The following is a 17,194-nucleotide window of genomic DNA, read 5'->3' as shown; positions in this document are numbered from 1 at the left end:
AAATATATAGGAAGGTCAGTGATCCCAATGTTATTAATAGGGAATAAAGATAAATATATAGGAAGGTCAGTGATCCCAATGTTATTAATAGGGAATACAGATAAATATATAGGAAGGCCAGTGATACCAATGTTATTAATAGGGAATAAAGATAAATATATAGGAAGGTCAGTGATCCCAATGTTATTAATAGGGAATAAAGATAAATATATAGGAAGGTCAGTGATCCCAATGTTATTAATAGGGAATAAAGATAAATATATAGGAAGGTCAGTGATCCCAATGTTATTAATAGGGAATAAAGATAAATATATAGGAAAGCCAGTATTTTTTTCCAGAAAAGGTGGCAACCCTAATCAGTAATGTAAACAGAGAACAAAAAACATGTATAAATGGTAAGACAGGATAGAAACGAATCTCACCAAAACCCAAACCCCATTGTACAAGTGCCACAAGCGCTGGTCCATGTTTCATGTTGATGAGCAGCTCCAGACGGTTCAGCTCCAGACGGTTATAACATTTGAAGCTTTCTACTTGACCGTGGGCACCATTGGGGTCAGGTGATCCTTCTTTGTGCAAAAGTGCGACTAGAGAAACAACAGACCCCAGAAGTCTCAGGAGATATTGGGCCCCAGAGTCTGACTGACTGACTGACTGTTTCCATGATGTCGATGGGAAAACAACGTCTATTCCCAAAAGTTAAATTCTCCCTAAAATATGTTGTCTGTTCGGTTGCAGTAACTTGTATTTATTATTTACAATGGATACTAAAGTAGTCATTGTTTCACGTCATTTTATCCAAAGCAGCCATTGTTTGACTTTATTTTATTTTACCAGACTGCTTGAAAAAAAGACAAGCAACCAGAAAGCTTTCCTCTCATACAGATAAGCCCAATGTAAGGTTGTAATCTGCAGCATTCTCGTGTGATTACTATAAACGAATCTCTTCACAAACAAGAGCCAAACATATGCCAATTGCCTCCAGGGGCCATTGCCCGGCAACCAGCAACAAAAATAAATATCATTAGGCAAAAGCCAAGCTTGAGAAGAGCCGAGTGCACCCCGCGGCATTCTGGGACTTGTATTCTCTACGCCAGCGAGTTCGCTCTCTTTAGAAACAGCTTAAAACCATCTTAAACTACATTTCCCACAATGCATTGCAACGGCCGTCTGGACTGAACTGTAAAGGAGCAGTTGCTGTACGCCCGCTTGGCGTCGCCGTTTCTATGCAATACGCTGCTCTTGCCTGGCAACTGCTCCAAGGGGTATTCACAGAAGCGAGTTACGCCAGAGTACCTTCACTGATTTTGTTACGGCGCTGTCTCTCCCGCCTTCTACTAGAGATTAAGCGCAGTGTATTCGTTCACCGCCACTGAATTTAACGATATTATTGGCCGAGCATTAGTCTCTCACAGAATCCTCTGTCCTCTCATTATAAAGCGCATTAAAAACAAAGGAAAACCCAAGAATAAGTGGAATGTTTTATTTTGCGCACTTATAAATACGGTAGAAGTTTAAAGCTGAAGTGTTTAGATAAAGAAGCCGTTACATTGAAACTCCATGTGATTGTGGAAGGGGCGGACAGACAATGAGCGGGGGCGGCGACTCTGAGCTGAGGAGACTTTGTGACAAACCGTGAAGGGATCGAGTCTGTGACAGGAGAGAGAATGACAGGGGGAGGGAGGATTTGAATGTCTGAATGCTGAGGGGAAGGAGGGCGCAGGCAGCACAGTATTTTGCTTCTATTGCTTTTAATTTCTTTTTTTCCTCATCATTTTGTGTGAAACAGAAGCAGCAACAGCAGCAGCAAGTGCCAGAGCCGGGGCTATAGGAGGAGGAGGAGGAGGAGGAGGAGGAGGCAGCACAGATGGAGCTGAACAGGAAGATGCTGCAGTGAGGAGTGAGGAGCAGCTTTTCCTCAATCAGGGGCCACTGCTTGTTCTCACTCCTGCTCCCTGGGGACTGACTCAACTGGGATTATTCATCTCATTAGCCTGTGTTCATTAGTGAGGGAAAACAGGGAGACCCCCTATCCCTGAGTAAAGGTACACCCCCGGCTGCTGAGGACATGCAATGAGTAAACTGCCGGCTGCTGAGGACATGCAATGAGTAAACTGCCGGCTGCAGGGATCTTTTATTACCCTTCCCTGCTGCTGGGGATCTGGGGCCCTGTTGCACTGTGGGTGCAGGTTGTCCAGCAATAATTAGTGGGATTAAAATCCCAGCCCTCTGCGGTAAGAAAGCCATGGACAGACCCCTGCCCCCCGGAGACATTCAATGATCAAACTGATGGACGTCTCCTTCTCTCCGCCTGCCGCCTGGACAGGGGATTATGGTGGCACTGTACTGCCGGCCTGCTCCAGCTCCCATCAGCTCCTCTCCATTTCATAAGGAAATCAAATCCTGACCGGCTGCTAGAGGAGGATCTTCCTGAAGGTATTGGGAGAAGCTCCACTTGCTGCCACATCCCCTGCTCTTCTTTTTTCACCCATTCAGAGACAATAATGAAGTGTTAGGGGGTTCCTCCTCACCACAAAGATTATCTTCCAGAAATCAATATAGAATAACTACCCCCCCCTGAAGAAAGCCATCCATTATTAGCAAATATTTCATTGGCCTTCTCTCTATACCATGGCGGACAGGACTCCCCCGGGGTGCCAGCTGCGCTTGGAGTGGGTATACGGGTACAGGGGGCACCAGTGCCGGAACAACCTGTACTACACCGCAGGCAAGGAGGTGGTATACTTTGTGGCCGGTGTTGGGGTGGTGTATAACACCAGAGAACACAGCCAGAAATTTTTCTTGGGACACAACGATGATATTATCAGGTAAGTAAATGTATTGTGAGAGGGCAGATGCAGTTTCAGTTGTATACTTGTGTACCTGTTGTGGTGCAGCTTCATTATTGTCATGCACCCTGATTTATACTGAACTGAATTAATCTAACCCAGGTATATACAATGCGTGGTGGCCCCTCAGCTGTTGCTAAACTTTTTTGCATTGCTGTTGATTTACTAATGCAGCCGTGCAGTTAGCCATAGCAACCAGTTCGTTTAGTTTTGGTTCAACTGAAAATGAAATCAAAGCTTTGCTTGGTTGCTATTGGTAACTGCTCTCATCAGCTTTAGTAAATGAGTCTTACTTCACTAACATTCTGCAGGTTTTTCACACCCAAACTGCACTTTTACAGAACACCGCTAAGTGGGGTTAGTATCATGAACACATATTCAGTTTGTAAATTATTAAAAGGGTAGTTCACCTTTAAATAAACGTTTAATATGATGCAGCCATTGATATTTTGAGACAATTTGCAATAGGTTTTTATTTTTGATGTTTTTTTTTTAGATATTAAGCTTTTTGTTCAGCAGCCCTTTATTTTGTATTTTAGCAGCGGTTTTATTTACCCTAGCAACCAGACACTGGGTTGAACAAGAAATGGGAATAAGAATAGGAGGGGGCCTACATAGAAAGATAAGTAATTATTATTATTTTATTATTATTAACATGCATTTATAGAGCGCCAACATATTGTGCAGCGCTGTAAATGTGTTTATACAACGAAATCACATGAACTACATACGTAGAACATAAGGAATTACATACATACATAAGTAATAAAATGTAACAATAATAATAAAATTGTAGCATCACACAGCAATCGTTTTTGGCTGTTGGGGCTAGTGACCTCCATTTGAAAGCTAGGAAGAGGTAGAAAAAAGGCAAATAATTAAAAGACTATAAAAAAAAAAAATAATGAAAACCATTTGCATAGTTGCTAGGAATAGGCCATTCTATAACTTACTAAAATCTAACTCAAAGGTGAACCGCCCCATTAAAGCAGGGCTTCTTGACCGAGGGGCTGGAAACCCAAAAATGGGCCCCATGCTCTTTAGAATAGACTTTTGAGTCCCCTGAGGAAAAGCAGAAATACTGATGGTCATAAAAATGTGAAACAACCCCAAATATAATTCTCAATACCAGCACATAGCTGGTAACTACTAAGACCTTTAAATGTGGAAGTTTAGACATTATGTGGATGTTTATTTTTCTCCTCAAATTAGGTTTGATGGACAGTTGTTCATTTTTCAAACTGAAATGACCTTTGTAACTATGGTGCTAGTTCCTGCTGTGTCATGTGACATACCCACCCAATAGTACAAGGCTGCAGGGTGCTATGCTTTAGTGTAATTTGCCAGATGGAGTAGAAGTTAAAGGGGTTGTTCACCTTTACATTAACTTTTAGTATGATGTAGAGAGGGATATTCTGAGACAATTTGCAATTGGTTTTCATTTTTTATTATTTGTGGGCTTTTGAGTGATTTAGCTTTTTATTCAGCAGCTCTCCAGTTTGTAATTTCAGCTGTCTGATTGCTATCATGCATTGATTTGAATAAAAGACTGGAATATGAATAGGAGAGGTCTGAATAGAAAGATGAGGAATAAACAATACATTTGTAACCATAAAGAGCATTTCTTTTTTAGATGGGGTCAGTGACTCCCATTTGAAAGCTGGAAGGAGTCAGAAGAACAAGGCAAATAATTCAATAACTATAAAATAAAATGAAGGGCAATTGAAAAATTGCTTAGAACTATCTCATTCTATAACATACTAAAAGTTAACTTAAATGTGAACCACAACTTTAATATGGGTAAGTGCTTCTAGTACCAAGTCATGCAGTCAGATACTGGCAGTTGCGTTGTCTGCAATGAGCACAGAACATTAAATCCCTTCTGTTTCTGAATAGAGGAGACAAATAATGGACTGGTTCTTACAAATGGAAGTCACTTGGGGATGATTAGGTTTGCAAACAAATGCATTCCTTGCCCAAACAGTCACATCACACGATAATAACAACTGCATAGATTCTTACACACACCCAAGCCTCTCTGGCTCTATAGCAACCACAACAAACTGTTTTAATGGCACTTGTAACTGTATTTCTGTTGCAAACAAAGGACAGTGCTGTTTCTATGTTATGGTGCAGCTGATGGGAATATATAGAAGTCCCTAACAGGGTGCTGACGGGCAACTACACGAGGGCACCAATGATTTGTGGGCTAAACGGATCCCTAAGTGGTTTCCTACAGTACTCCGTGCTTCTGGAGCAGGGCTACCTGGAATGCAGTTTTCAAATTCAAACTACACAGATCTTATGTTTCTGCAATAAAATATGAGGGGTATTCACAAAGCCCCACGCAGTGTGCAAAGTGCTAAAAACACTGCAATCTAGGGAGGTAGCGGAAGTTGGGGAGCAGATTTTGTCTTTGTGCAGAGAGAAACAACCCCCTGGGGGGCAAGTGCTGTTAAATGAGTACTAAGAGAAGTGCTCTTGTGCCCTTTAGTGCTCTTGCACTAGCACTCCCCAGGATTGTAAATGTCTAAATGATGTGCAAGTTAGGGTGCCAATTGGTGGGAACCTACATCCCTTCTCCCTGCCCCTCAACAAGACATCGTTGATTTACACAGACAATTATTTGGGGAGTAAAGCTGGCCATAGATCCGTTGGAATCCTCGAACGATCGGACTTCCTCATCTCCCGACCTGCCACTAACCATTCAGATGAAATAAAGTAGTAAAAGAACAGATCAGCTGATGTTCTGCCCCTGACAGCAATCGTACGATATCTATGTCCGACCAAAGCTGGTGACAGTCTCCCACTGAAAATCGTAAAATTGGCAATACATGCAGAGATATTATCGGCAGCCGACAGAAATTTTTTAACCTGTCCAATCGTCTGAACGACCGATCTCCGCTGGACAAAAAATGTCGGGATTCCCCACACGGTTCGAAAATTGTACGAATCCTCGATTCGTATGATCGGATCTTTGCCTCTATGGCCAGCTTAAGCAACAGTTCTCTGTGCTCCAGACCAGCAGCAATGCTAGAAGACCAAAATGCAGTGTGCAAAGGGCAAAAAATGACTGCTGCTTTTATTGCGATTTGCACACTGTATTCTGCATTGTAATGAGCGCTTTTGTGTTCTGCTGACTCCCAGATCTTTGCAATCCATTTCACAGCTCAAATACTTGTGGATATTCTGCAGTGTGCAAACGTGCAAAAAACATGGCGGGTTGTGTCCAGTATTTGCACTTTGCACCCTGCCATTCAGATGGGGCTTTTCCCCTTTCCTCTGGATCAACTAGCAGTTACCGGTAGACTAGAAGACAAAAAGGCGGAACTTGATGTCTTTTTTCACGTGAAACTACAATGTTAATCAGATATTGAAGCATATGATTGCCAGAAGTACAGAAACCGTATGATTACAGTCCTGCTAGACTGCACACATGCACTCAAGAATGTGCTCAAGGACTAATACCTACAAATACAGCTGAAGTTCACACTTTATTTAGATGACGTATAGCAAGTTAGCAAACGGTTATGGCCAATTAAACAGCGCAGCACAGATGCAATGTAAGCTATTTTTATCACAATATAATGATCTCTTTAAAAGGCAACATTTCCATAAAATTGTAGCTAATTACATACATTTAGATTCTTTCTTTCTGTCCAATAGAGAATGTAGCCTATTTTTTTTTGCTCATGAGACATTCTAAACTGAAAAATAATTACAAGACTGGTAGCCAGGCCCGGACTGACAATCTGTGGGTTCTGGCAAATGCCAGAGGGGCTGCTATAAGGTGCCATAGAAAGTCACTATTTAGTGGGCTGTTGGGCGCTGATTGGGCCTCTGTGTACCTGAAATGCCAGGACCTATTTTAATTCTCAGTCCGGACCTGCTGGTAGCCCAAGGACTACTTTGGTCATTGTATTGTAATGCTGGGGTACATCATTTCATATAATGCACAGGTTTCATTGGTATCACTAAACAACATTATTATTATCAGTATTAAAGGGATACTGTCGCGGGGAAACATGTTTTTTTCAAAATGCATCTGCTAATAGTACTGCTCCAGCAGAATTCTGCGCTGAAATCCGTTTTTTAAAAGAGCAAACAGACTTTTTTATGTTTAATTTTGAAATTTGACATGGGGCTAGACATGATCTCTATTTCCCAGGTGCCCCCAGTCATGCGACTTGTGCTCTGCTTAACTTCATTCTCTCTTTACTGCTACACTGCATATTGGAGTGATATCACCCCTCTACCTTCCCTCCGCAGCAGCCCATCAGCAGCCTATTCGTGCTCCCTAACCCCACCTAGTGGTAGACATGGGAATAGTATCAAAGCAGGGATAAACCCAGACTTGGGTCGTGGTGAAATACAATGAGAAGGGGGGAAACAGCTCTCCAGTTTGCAATTTCAGAAATCTGGGTCCAAATTACCAGCCATGCATTGATTTAAATAACAGATTGGAATATGAATAGGAGAGGCCTGAGTAGAAAGACGAGCAATAACAATACATATGTAACCTTACAGAACATTTGTTTTTTGGATGGAGTCAGTGGCCCCCATTTGAAAGCTGGAACGAGTCAGAAGAAGAAGGCAAATAATTAAAAAAACATAAAAAATAAATAATGAAGACCAGTTGAAAAGCTGCTTAGAATCGGTTGTTCTAAAACATACTAAAAGTTAACTTAAAGGTGAACCACCCCTTTAAGATTAAATGGTATCAATAATAAGGTTAGAATAGACATGAACTTCATATACACAGTGAAATACATTGTTATGTTTATTACTGTCTGATGTTAGAGAGTGAGAAATACATCTAGTTATTATACAATCTCTCTGTAGCTGGACACTGCCTGTACCCAAGTGACATCTATACATTTGAGTTACATGAAGCAATAAAATACATATTTTTATACTATCTGTGATATTGACGCTTATTTGAAGATGTGCAGGGGAACTGATTAGAAAGCAGTTGCAGAGAAATGACAGAAAGGAGCAAGCCAATACTGACATGTAGTACACCTTGTATGCACACCAGCGACTCTCTTAATTATACTATAATTTCTTTTCTCTTCATAGTCATTATAAATACTTGACATAGATATCTGTAACTCATGCTGGGTTAAGTGTTCCTTCTGTGAACCGATGAAAAGAATTCTGCTTTGTCACCATTCTAATGAGCAGTAATGCTTGCACTTATAATTATGCAATGGAAAAATACCTATTTTATTAGAAAAGCCGAATTCTGTGCTAATATGAAAGAGTTTGTTATTAGCAGGCCAATAGGTCAACATATAAAAATTATGGAGTCAACGGGCAGTCCACAATCTTACAATTCTTCCATGTGATCAAACAGGCTGAACTGTAGGATTACTGTGGGCTGGTTGCGTTAAGCAGGCCATACACTGCAAGATCCGCTCATTTGGTAGCGTCGCCAAACGAGCAAACCTTCCCTCGGATATGGTGGTCTATATCAGGCTAATCCGATCGTTCAGCCCTACGGCCACCCTTGTAGATTACAATAATGGCAGTACCAGCCAACTGGACGAGGACATCATCAACTAACTGGTGCGGTCTTGGATCAGGTGGAAAAATCAAACCTGCCCTATCGAGATCTGGACGATTATTTGCCTGATATTGATTCCCATTGGAAGGCGCCATACACTGGCAGATAAGCTGCTGAACGGGTCTAAAGGACCAGAATCAGAAGCTTAAATCTGCCACAGTATGGCCACCAAAAGTATAAGACTGACTGTCATGTAGGGTTGCCACCTTTTCCTATATTTTTTACCGGCTGGTGGGGGGCAGGAACAAAAGGGGCAGGCCATGACGTAAAAAGGGGCAGGTCACGACGCGGAGAGCTGAAGACGGATTGGGGGCAGGCCGAGGGGTCTTTTTGAAGGGTATTACAAATTTACCGGTAAATTTCTAATACCGGCCCGGCCTTGGCAGGTGTTTTACCGGCTAGGCCGGTAAAATACCGGCCGGGTGACAACCCTACTGTCATGTAGGTTGGCAGTTGGACATTTCATTATTGATCCCGCTTGCTCCGGAACACTAAAATAAATACTGCTGTGATTTATCCCCTGCACAGATTTTGTGGAGAGCTTAATTACCCCATTCTGGCAATGTTCTTATGAAAAACAGGTAACTGCATCGTCATAGTTAAAATCTGGACCTAGCTATTAGGGCATACTATTGGCCTAAATGGTTGATATAGATTAGAATAAAATTGGTTGCATATCCTCCATTGTAGTAGCTTGAAACTGAGCAACTTCATTGTCTATGTTTTGGTGGAACGAATTTGCAAACAATCGTAGGGCGAATTTACAAATACAAGTGCAGCCACAATGTGCAGCAAACTGCAATTTCTTACCCTCACTGTAGTAGTTTTCCCCCAGAATTCCAATGTAATTGCGGATGCATGCATAGTTTCCTCCACTGCAACCTTCACCCGATGCATTACTATGGATGCATATTAGCAGCTGTTTTTGTAAATAGCGTGCAAGTTGTGGTGCACACGATGTCAAAAATGCTATTCAGATGCAATTCCCCTGTAACAATTTACCACAACCTAAAACGGGAGCCCTGGAATTATGGGCAGGTCCTTGCACTCCCCACAAGATGCAAAGAAGAAGCATGCATGGGTGCGTGTACTCCTCTGAATAGCCAGTGGCATTAACTGGTGTAACTATAGAGCAGTGATCCCCAACCAGTAGCTCGTGAGCAACATGTTGCTCTCCAACCCCTTGAATGTTGCTCCCAGTGGCCTCAAAGCAGGAGCTTATTTTTGAATTTCAGGCTTGGAGGCAAGTTTTGGTTGCATAAAAAACAGATGTACTGCCAGACAGCCTTAATATAGGTTGACAATCCACATAGGGGCTACCAAATGTCCAATCACAGTGATTATTTGGCAGCCCAAGAACATTTTTCATGCATGTGGTGCTCCCCAATTCCTTTTACTTCTGAATGTTGCTCACGGGTTTAGAAGGTGGGGAATCCCTGCTATAGAGGAAGCAGACCCCGCAGTCACAGGGGGACCCAGGGCTTCCTCTATAGCTAATAAGAAAACCCCCTCCACCCCAGCCCCTCTTTTACCAGTGAGGAAGGGGACGCAAATTGTAAATTTTTTTGAGCTGGTTGTGAATTTTGTGGAAAACCAGATAAAAGGAACTGGTCATGGTTAGAACTCTAGTTGTGTTACTAATGATATCGCTAAAAATAGTTATTTTCTATTCCTTTTAAATGCAACAGATACCCTTTATAAAGAACCCCTGTCCTTTCAGCTATGCAACATTTATTAGATCTCACCAGGAGTTCTGTCTAATTGGTCTGCTAATGAAGCTTAGTGGTACCAGCACAGCACTGTCCAGTCTGCCCGCTCACAAGGGCTCCAGCTCTGGCAATTAATCCCTCGCCTTCTAGAACAGATTACCTGCAGATTGACCTTTTATTTACTCAATTATTTTTCTGGCTCTGTATGTATTTCTTTATTTCTATAAAAAAAAAAAAAAACTGGAAAAGAAAAACTTTTCTGCCTGGTGATGCTTCAAGTCTTTAGAAGACTATGAGCAACCAAAGTTCTTCAGGCTTCCTCTGCTGCATTGGACTGTAGAGCCTTATACAAATGAATTTCTAGATGCCATTTATGCTCGGCCAACGCTGGGTCTTTGTTGACTGAGCCCGGCACAAAACAGATTTTGGAAAACGCATTAAAAGTGAAATAGAACCTGGAGCAGCAAAACATCTCTATGGAACATCAGTTATTCTGGAACACCAGGGGGGCTATTTTCTAAAACTCGAATGTATCTCATATTTTTATTTAACCAAGCTCGACCAAACTCCCATCCACGATTTTATCTTATCTATCAATAAAATAACTAAAATAACTAAAAAAAGTCGAGTCAGGAAAAAAAACTTGATAAAATCGAGGGAAAACCCAAATTGAGGGACATCTCCCATTGACTTAAACATGGCCTTGAACGGTTTCAGATGGAGGATTTTTCGGATTCAGACTTTTTGCAGCTATAATATATCTCAAAAAATTAAATTTTTTCCCTCTAAAATATTATTTACTGTTGCACTACACTGGTAAAACTGACCCCATGGCTACACAGCAGCTTGTTTATATAAACTATAGTAGTAGTTATCTGTGTAGCCTGTGCTTGAATAGCTGCCCTCAAGGCTACACAGCATCTTGTTTATTGAAACTATAGTAGTACTTATCTGTTATCTACTGTGTATCCTGTGCTTGAATGGCTGCCCCAGTGGCTACACAGCAGCTTGTTTATATAAACTATAATAGTACTTATCTGTTATCTACTGTGTATCATGTGCTTGAATGGCTGCCCCCATGGCTACACAGCAGCTTGTTTATATAAACTATAGTAGTACATATCTGTTATCTTCTGTGTATCCTGTGCTTGAATGGCTGCCCCCATGGCTACACAGCAGCTTGTTTATATAAACTATAATAGTACTTATCTGTTATCTACTGTGTATCCTGTGCTTGAATGGCTGCCCCCATGGCTACACAGCAGCGTGTTTATATAAACTATAGTAGTACTTATCTGTTATCTACTGTGTATCCTGTGCTTGAATGGCTGCCCCCATGGCTACACAGCAGCTTGTTTATATAAACTATAGTAGTACTTATCTGTTATCTACTGTGTATCCTGTGCTTGAATGGCTGCCCCCATGGCTACACAGCAGCTTGTTTATATAAACTATAGTAGTACTTATCTGTTATCTACTGTGTATCCTGTGCTTGAATGGCTGCCCCCATGGCTACACAGCAGCTTGTTTATATAAACTATAGTAGTACTTATCTGTTATCTACTGTGTATCCTGTGCTTGAATGGCTGCCCCCATGGCTACACAGCAGCGTGTTTATATAAACTATAGTAGTACTTATCTGTTATCTACTGTGTATCCTGTGCTTGAATGGCTGCCCCCATGGCTACACAGCAGCTTGTTTATATAAACTATAGTAGTACTTATCTGTTATCTACTGTGTATCCTGTGCTTGAATGGCTGCCCCCATGGCTACACAGCAGCTTGTTTATATAAACTATAGTAGTACTTATCTGTTATCTACTGTGTATCCTGTGCTTGAATGGCTGCCCCCATGGCTACACAGCAGCTTGTTTATATAAACTATAGTAGTACTTATCTGTTATCTACTGTGTATCCTGTGCTTGAATGGCTGCCCCCATGGCTACACAGCAGCTTGTTTATATAAACTATAGTAGTACTTATCTGTTATCTACTGTGTGTCCTGTGCTTGAATGGCTGCCCCCATGGCTACACAGCAGCTTGTTTATATAAACTATAGTAGTACTTATCTGTTATCTACTGTGTATCCTGTGCTTGAATGGCTATCCCCATGGCTACACAGCAGCTTGTTTATATAAACTATAGTAGTACTTATTTGTTATCTACTGTGTATCCTGTGCTTGAATGGCTGTCCCCATGGCTACACAGCAGCTTGTTTATATAAACTATAGTAGTACTTATCTGTTATCTACTGTGTATCCTGTGCTTGAATGGCTGCCCCCATGGCTACACAGCAGCTTGTTTATATAAACTATAGTAGTACTTATCTGTTATCTACTGTGTATCCTGTGCTTGAATGGCTGCCCCCATGGGTACACAGCAGCTTGTTTATATAAACTATAGTAGTACTTATCTGTTATCTACTGTGTATCCTGTGCTTGAATGGCTGCCCCCATGGCTACACAGCAGCTTGTTTATATAAACTATAGTAGTACTTATCTGTTATCTACTGTGTATCCTGTGCTTGAATGGCTGCCCCCATGGCTACACAGCAGCTTGTTTATATAAACTATACTAGTACTTATCTGTTATCTACTGTGTATCCTGTGCTTGAATGGCTGTCCCCATGGCTACACAGCAGCTTGTTTATATAAACTATAGTAGTACTTATCTGTTATCTACTGTGTATCCTGTGCTTGAATGGCTGTCCCCATGGCTACACAGCCATGCACTTATATATGTTAATGCAGATGTCATATTGACTCACACAAACCAAAGTGCAAAGTGAACAAAATTACTGTTTAGAAAAGGATTTTTTGACACTCATCATCTACATTTAAGCTCAGTGTGTTAACAGGCCATAGAAGCAATGTACAATGATACATCTTTTTTTTTGCAAGATTTTCTTTATTGAAATTTTACAACCATAGCAATTAGGAAAGAGAGTTAAGAAAAGGGGGGTAGAGATAGAAAATAGGGAAGGAAGAGGAAAGAAGAAGATAGAAAAGAGAAGGGGGGAATGGGCTCCCCTATACAGAACATCAAGCAAAGTGCATGTCAGTACCATCCTAGGCATAGGCACGGATAGTGGAATAATGTCACGTTGCCCTCCAGCCCCCCACGGGGATAAGCAACTAGGTATCCATGTCGCTTTCAAGCCAGCCACCCCATATCTTCCCAAACTTGTCTGGGCAGCCTCTGATTAAGTAAGTCAGTTTTTGGCTAGGGAGGACATCATTTATAAGCTTTTTCCAGAAGCCTATTGTCGGGGGTGCAGTTGCTTTCCAGGTCATCAGGATGGCTTTCTTGGCAAAGTGTAGCAGTTGCAGCAGACTCATCCGTTCATAAGAGGTCAGCGATAGTCCTTCAGTAATACCCAACAAACAGAGCTCAGGGGAGCGAACATTAGGAAGTCCAAGCTTAAGTGCACCATAGGCCAAAACCTCTGCCCAAAATCTCTGAATATGAGGACAGTCCCAAAACACATGCATATAATTTCCCTGATCAATATTACATTTGGGGCATACATCTGGAAGTCCAGGGTAGATCCGGGCCAGTCTGTGAGGTGTCAGGTAAATACGGTTAAGAAACTTAGTGTGAATGTACCTATCTCTGATGGAAATATTTACCTCGGGTATTTGGCTGAGAATATCTTTCCATGAGCCTTCATCCAATTGGGGGAAGTCAGGCTGCCATTTCTGGCAAAAGTGCTGCAGTGGGTCAAAGGCATCTTGGAGAAGAAGGGTATAAAACCAACTAAGCGGTTTTCTGGAGGCCAGGGCGTCTCAGATATCTTTCAAGCAAGGACTCTGTCACCTCTGGAGCCCTGTCGGGGAACTGAGTCAGGAGTGCATGGCGTAGTCTGAGGAAACTAAAGAGCATACGGTTCGGCAAGCCAAAATCCTCCTGCAGTAAGGGAAACTGCTTAAACTCCCCAGGCCTAACAATATCTCCAAGGACTTTGATCCCAGCCGCTGCCCAGGCGGCCGCATCAGGTAGCAATCTGAGTTGAGGGAGAGCATTATTGCCCCATAAGGGGGACCACCTGGACCACTTGTTCTGTTTCCCATATGGGGACACCACTGCCCTCTGGAATACTGTGCACACCGTTTTCATACAAGGCGTAAGGGAATATATGGAGGAGAGACCTCTATGCAGCTGATTGGCCAACGCTTCAAATGAGGAAATTACTCCTGCCTCAAGGACCACCACCTGATTATTTGGGTTAGGATTCAGCCACCACCAGGCATAGACTAACTGACTGGCATAAAAATAGAGTAGAAGGTTTGGGAGCGCCAAACCGCCTCTAGCAACTGGGGCCTGAAGGGTCTGCCACTTGATCCTTGGTCGTTGTCCTGCCCATATAAAGCCCCGCATTATACCATCTACCGTTGCAAACCACCTTTTGGGGGTATAATAGATGCATTATGAAACGCATACAAAAACTTGGGTAAGAAAATCATTTTTAGTAGATTAACACGCCCCGGGAGAGAGAGCGGCAGAGTCGCCCAGTTCTGCACCTTAAGTTTAAGGGTTCTGACAATTGGAGTCAGATTAAATTCAAGATATAGTGACAAATCCCTATGAATTTCTATGCCCAGATATCTGAAACGAGTCACCCACTGCAGGAGTGGACCATGTCTGGGGTCTTTTTGGGTTTCCGGGTCAATAGGGAACACAAGGGATTTCCCCCAATTCACCCTGAGGCCTGAAAACTCTCCAAATTGCCCTATCTCCCGTAAGAGCTCAGACAGGGAGTCCCTCGGGTCTGCCAGGTATACCAGCATGTCATCAGCATACAGGGAAATTTTTTCCTCCCAACCCCGCATTTGTAGTCCTTTAATTTGAGTGTTGCCCCTAATTTTGATGGCTAGCGGTTCAATCGCTAGGGCGAAAAGAAGGGGAGATAGTGGGCAGCCCTGTCGGGTACCCCTCGCCAGCTGCAGTTCCTGTGACAGACCCGAGTTTACCCGTAATCTGGCCATAGGGGAATCATAAAGAGCCTTCACCCATGTAATAAAATTCTCCCCAAGGGCAAAACGGGATAGAATTTGCCACAAATAGGGCCACTCAACAGTGTCGAAGGCCTTCTCAGTATCCAGGGACACTAACAATGATACATCTTTAAGTTTGCAAGACCTGACTTGGCCCTAAGGAACAATTGAAACTAATTATACTCTTTATACTGTACTTCATTCATGCGAAGTCAAATCCAGAAGGGCTGTATTATTGCTGATAAAATCTCTTTACTATAAGATTAAACACATATATCTCTTCCATTCTCAAGGGTGCCAGTTGTAGTCAACATTAATAAAAACCATGGGACAGATTTAACCACCTTATTTACTAAATGTCATCTCAATAAAGCAATACACTACAATTGTTCTTCTGCATATTTAATTGTAGGACATGCTTTATACAGCCATATATATTGGTTATGACTTCAACTGGACCCGTGTCTTCTAAGCAAGAAATACACAAATACATAGAAAAAGTCTATTCCCATGGGTCATATTTGCCATTTTACCACATTTTATTAGCAACTAAGTCTTGACACAAGCTCAATACTCACACCTAGAAGTAAGATGAAAATATAGGCAGGCCAAGAAATAATGGAAACGATGGCAACCCTAGAAGATCCATAACCACAAAGATAGTGTTGCTGGATTATATCTGTTAATATCATGGAGAAGAGCCAATCTGTGAAGCAGGAATTGAAGAACCAACTGGTAGGATCATAGGATATAGAATCCCGTTAAATTATCCAGAGATAACAACAGAAAGCCAATACCTTGGCCAGAGCCATTGCAATTTAGGATATTATATCCATCATGTTTGTTCGATTGTGACACTGTAACATTAAAAAATATAAAATCTGTAATTCAGATAAATTCCCTATGGTATCCCTGTGTTAAAGGGATCCTGTCATGGGAAAACATGTTTTTTTCAAAACACATCAGTTAATAGTGCTACTCCAGCAGAATTCTGCACTGAAATCCATTTCTCAAAAGAGCAAACAGATTTTTTTATATTCAGTTTAGAAATATGCCATGGGGCTAGACATTTTGTCAATTTCCCAGCTGCCCCTGGTCATGTGACTTGTGCCTGTACTTTAGGAGAGAAATTCTTTCTGGCAGGCTGCTGTTTTTCCTTCTCAATGTAACTGAATGTGTCTCAGTGGGACATGGGTTTTTACTATTGAGTGTTGTTCTTATATCTACCAGCCAGCTGTTATCTTGTGTTAGGGAGCTGCTATCTGGTTACCTTCCCATTGTTCTTTTGTTTGGCTGCTGGGGGGGAAAGGGAGGGGGTGATATCACTCCAACTTGCAGTACAGCAGTAAAGAGTGATTGAAGTTTATCAGAGCACAAGTCACATGACTGGGGGCAGCTGGGAAATTGACAATATTTCTAGCCCATGTCAGATTTCAAAATTAAATATAAAGAAATCTGTTTGCTCTTTTGAGAAATGGATTTCAGCGCAGAATTCTGCTGGAGCAGCACTATTAACTGATTCATTTTGAAAAAAATTTTTTTTCCCATGACAGTATCCCTTTAAGATATGTGAGATGTTTTTTCTGTGGCTCCCGATGCCGTATCACTATCCCTATGGCGTAACCAGCTGACATTTGACCGAAGGCATGATTCACTTACTGAAATGAGTCAGTTGGTTGCACCTAGGGAGATTGCTTGTTTCAGGGGAGCAGAGTGAGTACAGGCAAGGGATCCGTTATCTGGAAACCCGTTATCCAGAAAGCTCAGAATCACGGAATAGCCATCTCCCGTAGACTCCATTATATCCAAAATTGATTTCCTTTTTCTCTGTAATAATAAAACAGTTGCTTGTACTTGATCCCAACTAAGAAATTATTAATCCTTATTGGAAGCAAAACCAGCCTATTGCCTTTATTTAATGTTTATATGATTTTCTAGTAGACTTAAAGGTACGAAGATCCAAATTATGGAAAGTTCCATTATCCAGAAAACCCCAGGTCCCGGGCATTCTGCATAACCGGTCTCATTCCTGTACTAGCAAACTGATTCTGTTTATGTATCCAGTCGTTGAAGTAT

General features: G+C 41.8%; 1 protein-coding gene across 9 annotated transcripts in view; it reads left to right on the top strand.

Moving 5' to 3' along the window:
• The first annotated feature begins 1,306 nt into the window (after window positions 1-1,306).
• Window positions 1,307-17,194, top strand: part of LOC108716080 (echinoderm microtubule-associated protein-like 6) — a 112,611-nt gene continuing 96,723 nt past the window's right edge. For 3 of the 9 annotated variants that reach the window (XM_041562439.1, XM_041562440.1, XM_041562438.1), the window contains exon 1: window positions 1,594-2,828. In XM_041562439.1, coding sequence (XP_041418373.1) covers window positions 2,632-2,828 — 197 coding nt within the window. In that variant the 5' untranslated portion in view covers window positions 1,594-2,631. Of the gene's footprint in view, window positions 2,829-17,194 lie in introns of all 9 variants that reach the window. The other 6 variants (XR_005961176.1, XR_005961175.1, XM_041562443.1 and 3 more) reach the window with 4 other exon arrangements.

Source organism: Xenopus laevis, chromosome 5L (assembly GCF_017654675.1).
Source record: "Xenopus laevis strain J_2021 chromosome 5L, Xenopus_laevis_v10.1, whole genome shotgun sequence".
In the NCBI taxonomy this organism is placed as follows: domain Eukaryota; kingdom Metazoa; phylum Chordata; class Amphibia; order Anura; family Pipidae; genus Xenopus; species Xenopus laevis.
Note: the sequence above shows the minus strand (reverse complement) of the source record. Positions and strands in the feature narration are given on the sequence as shown.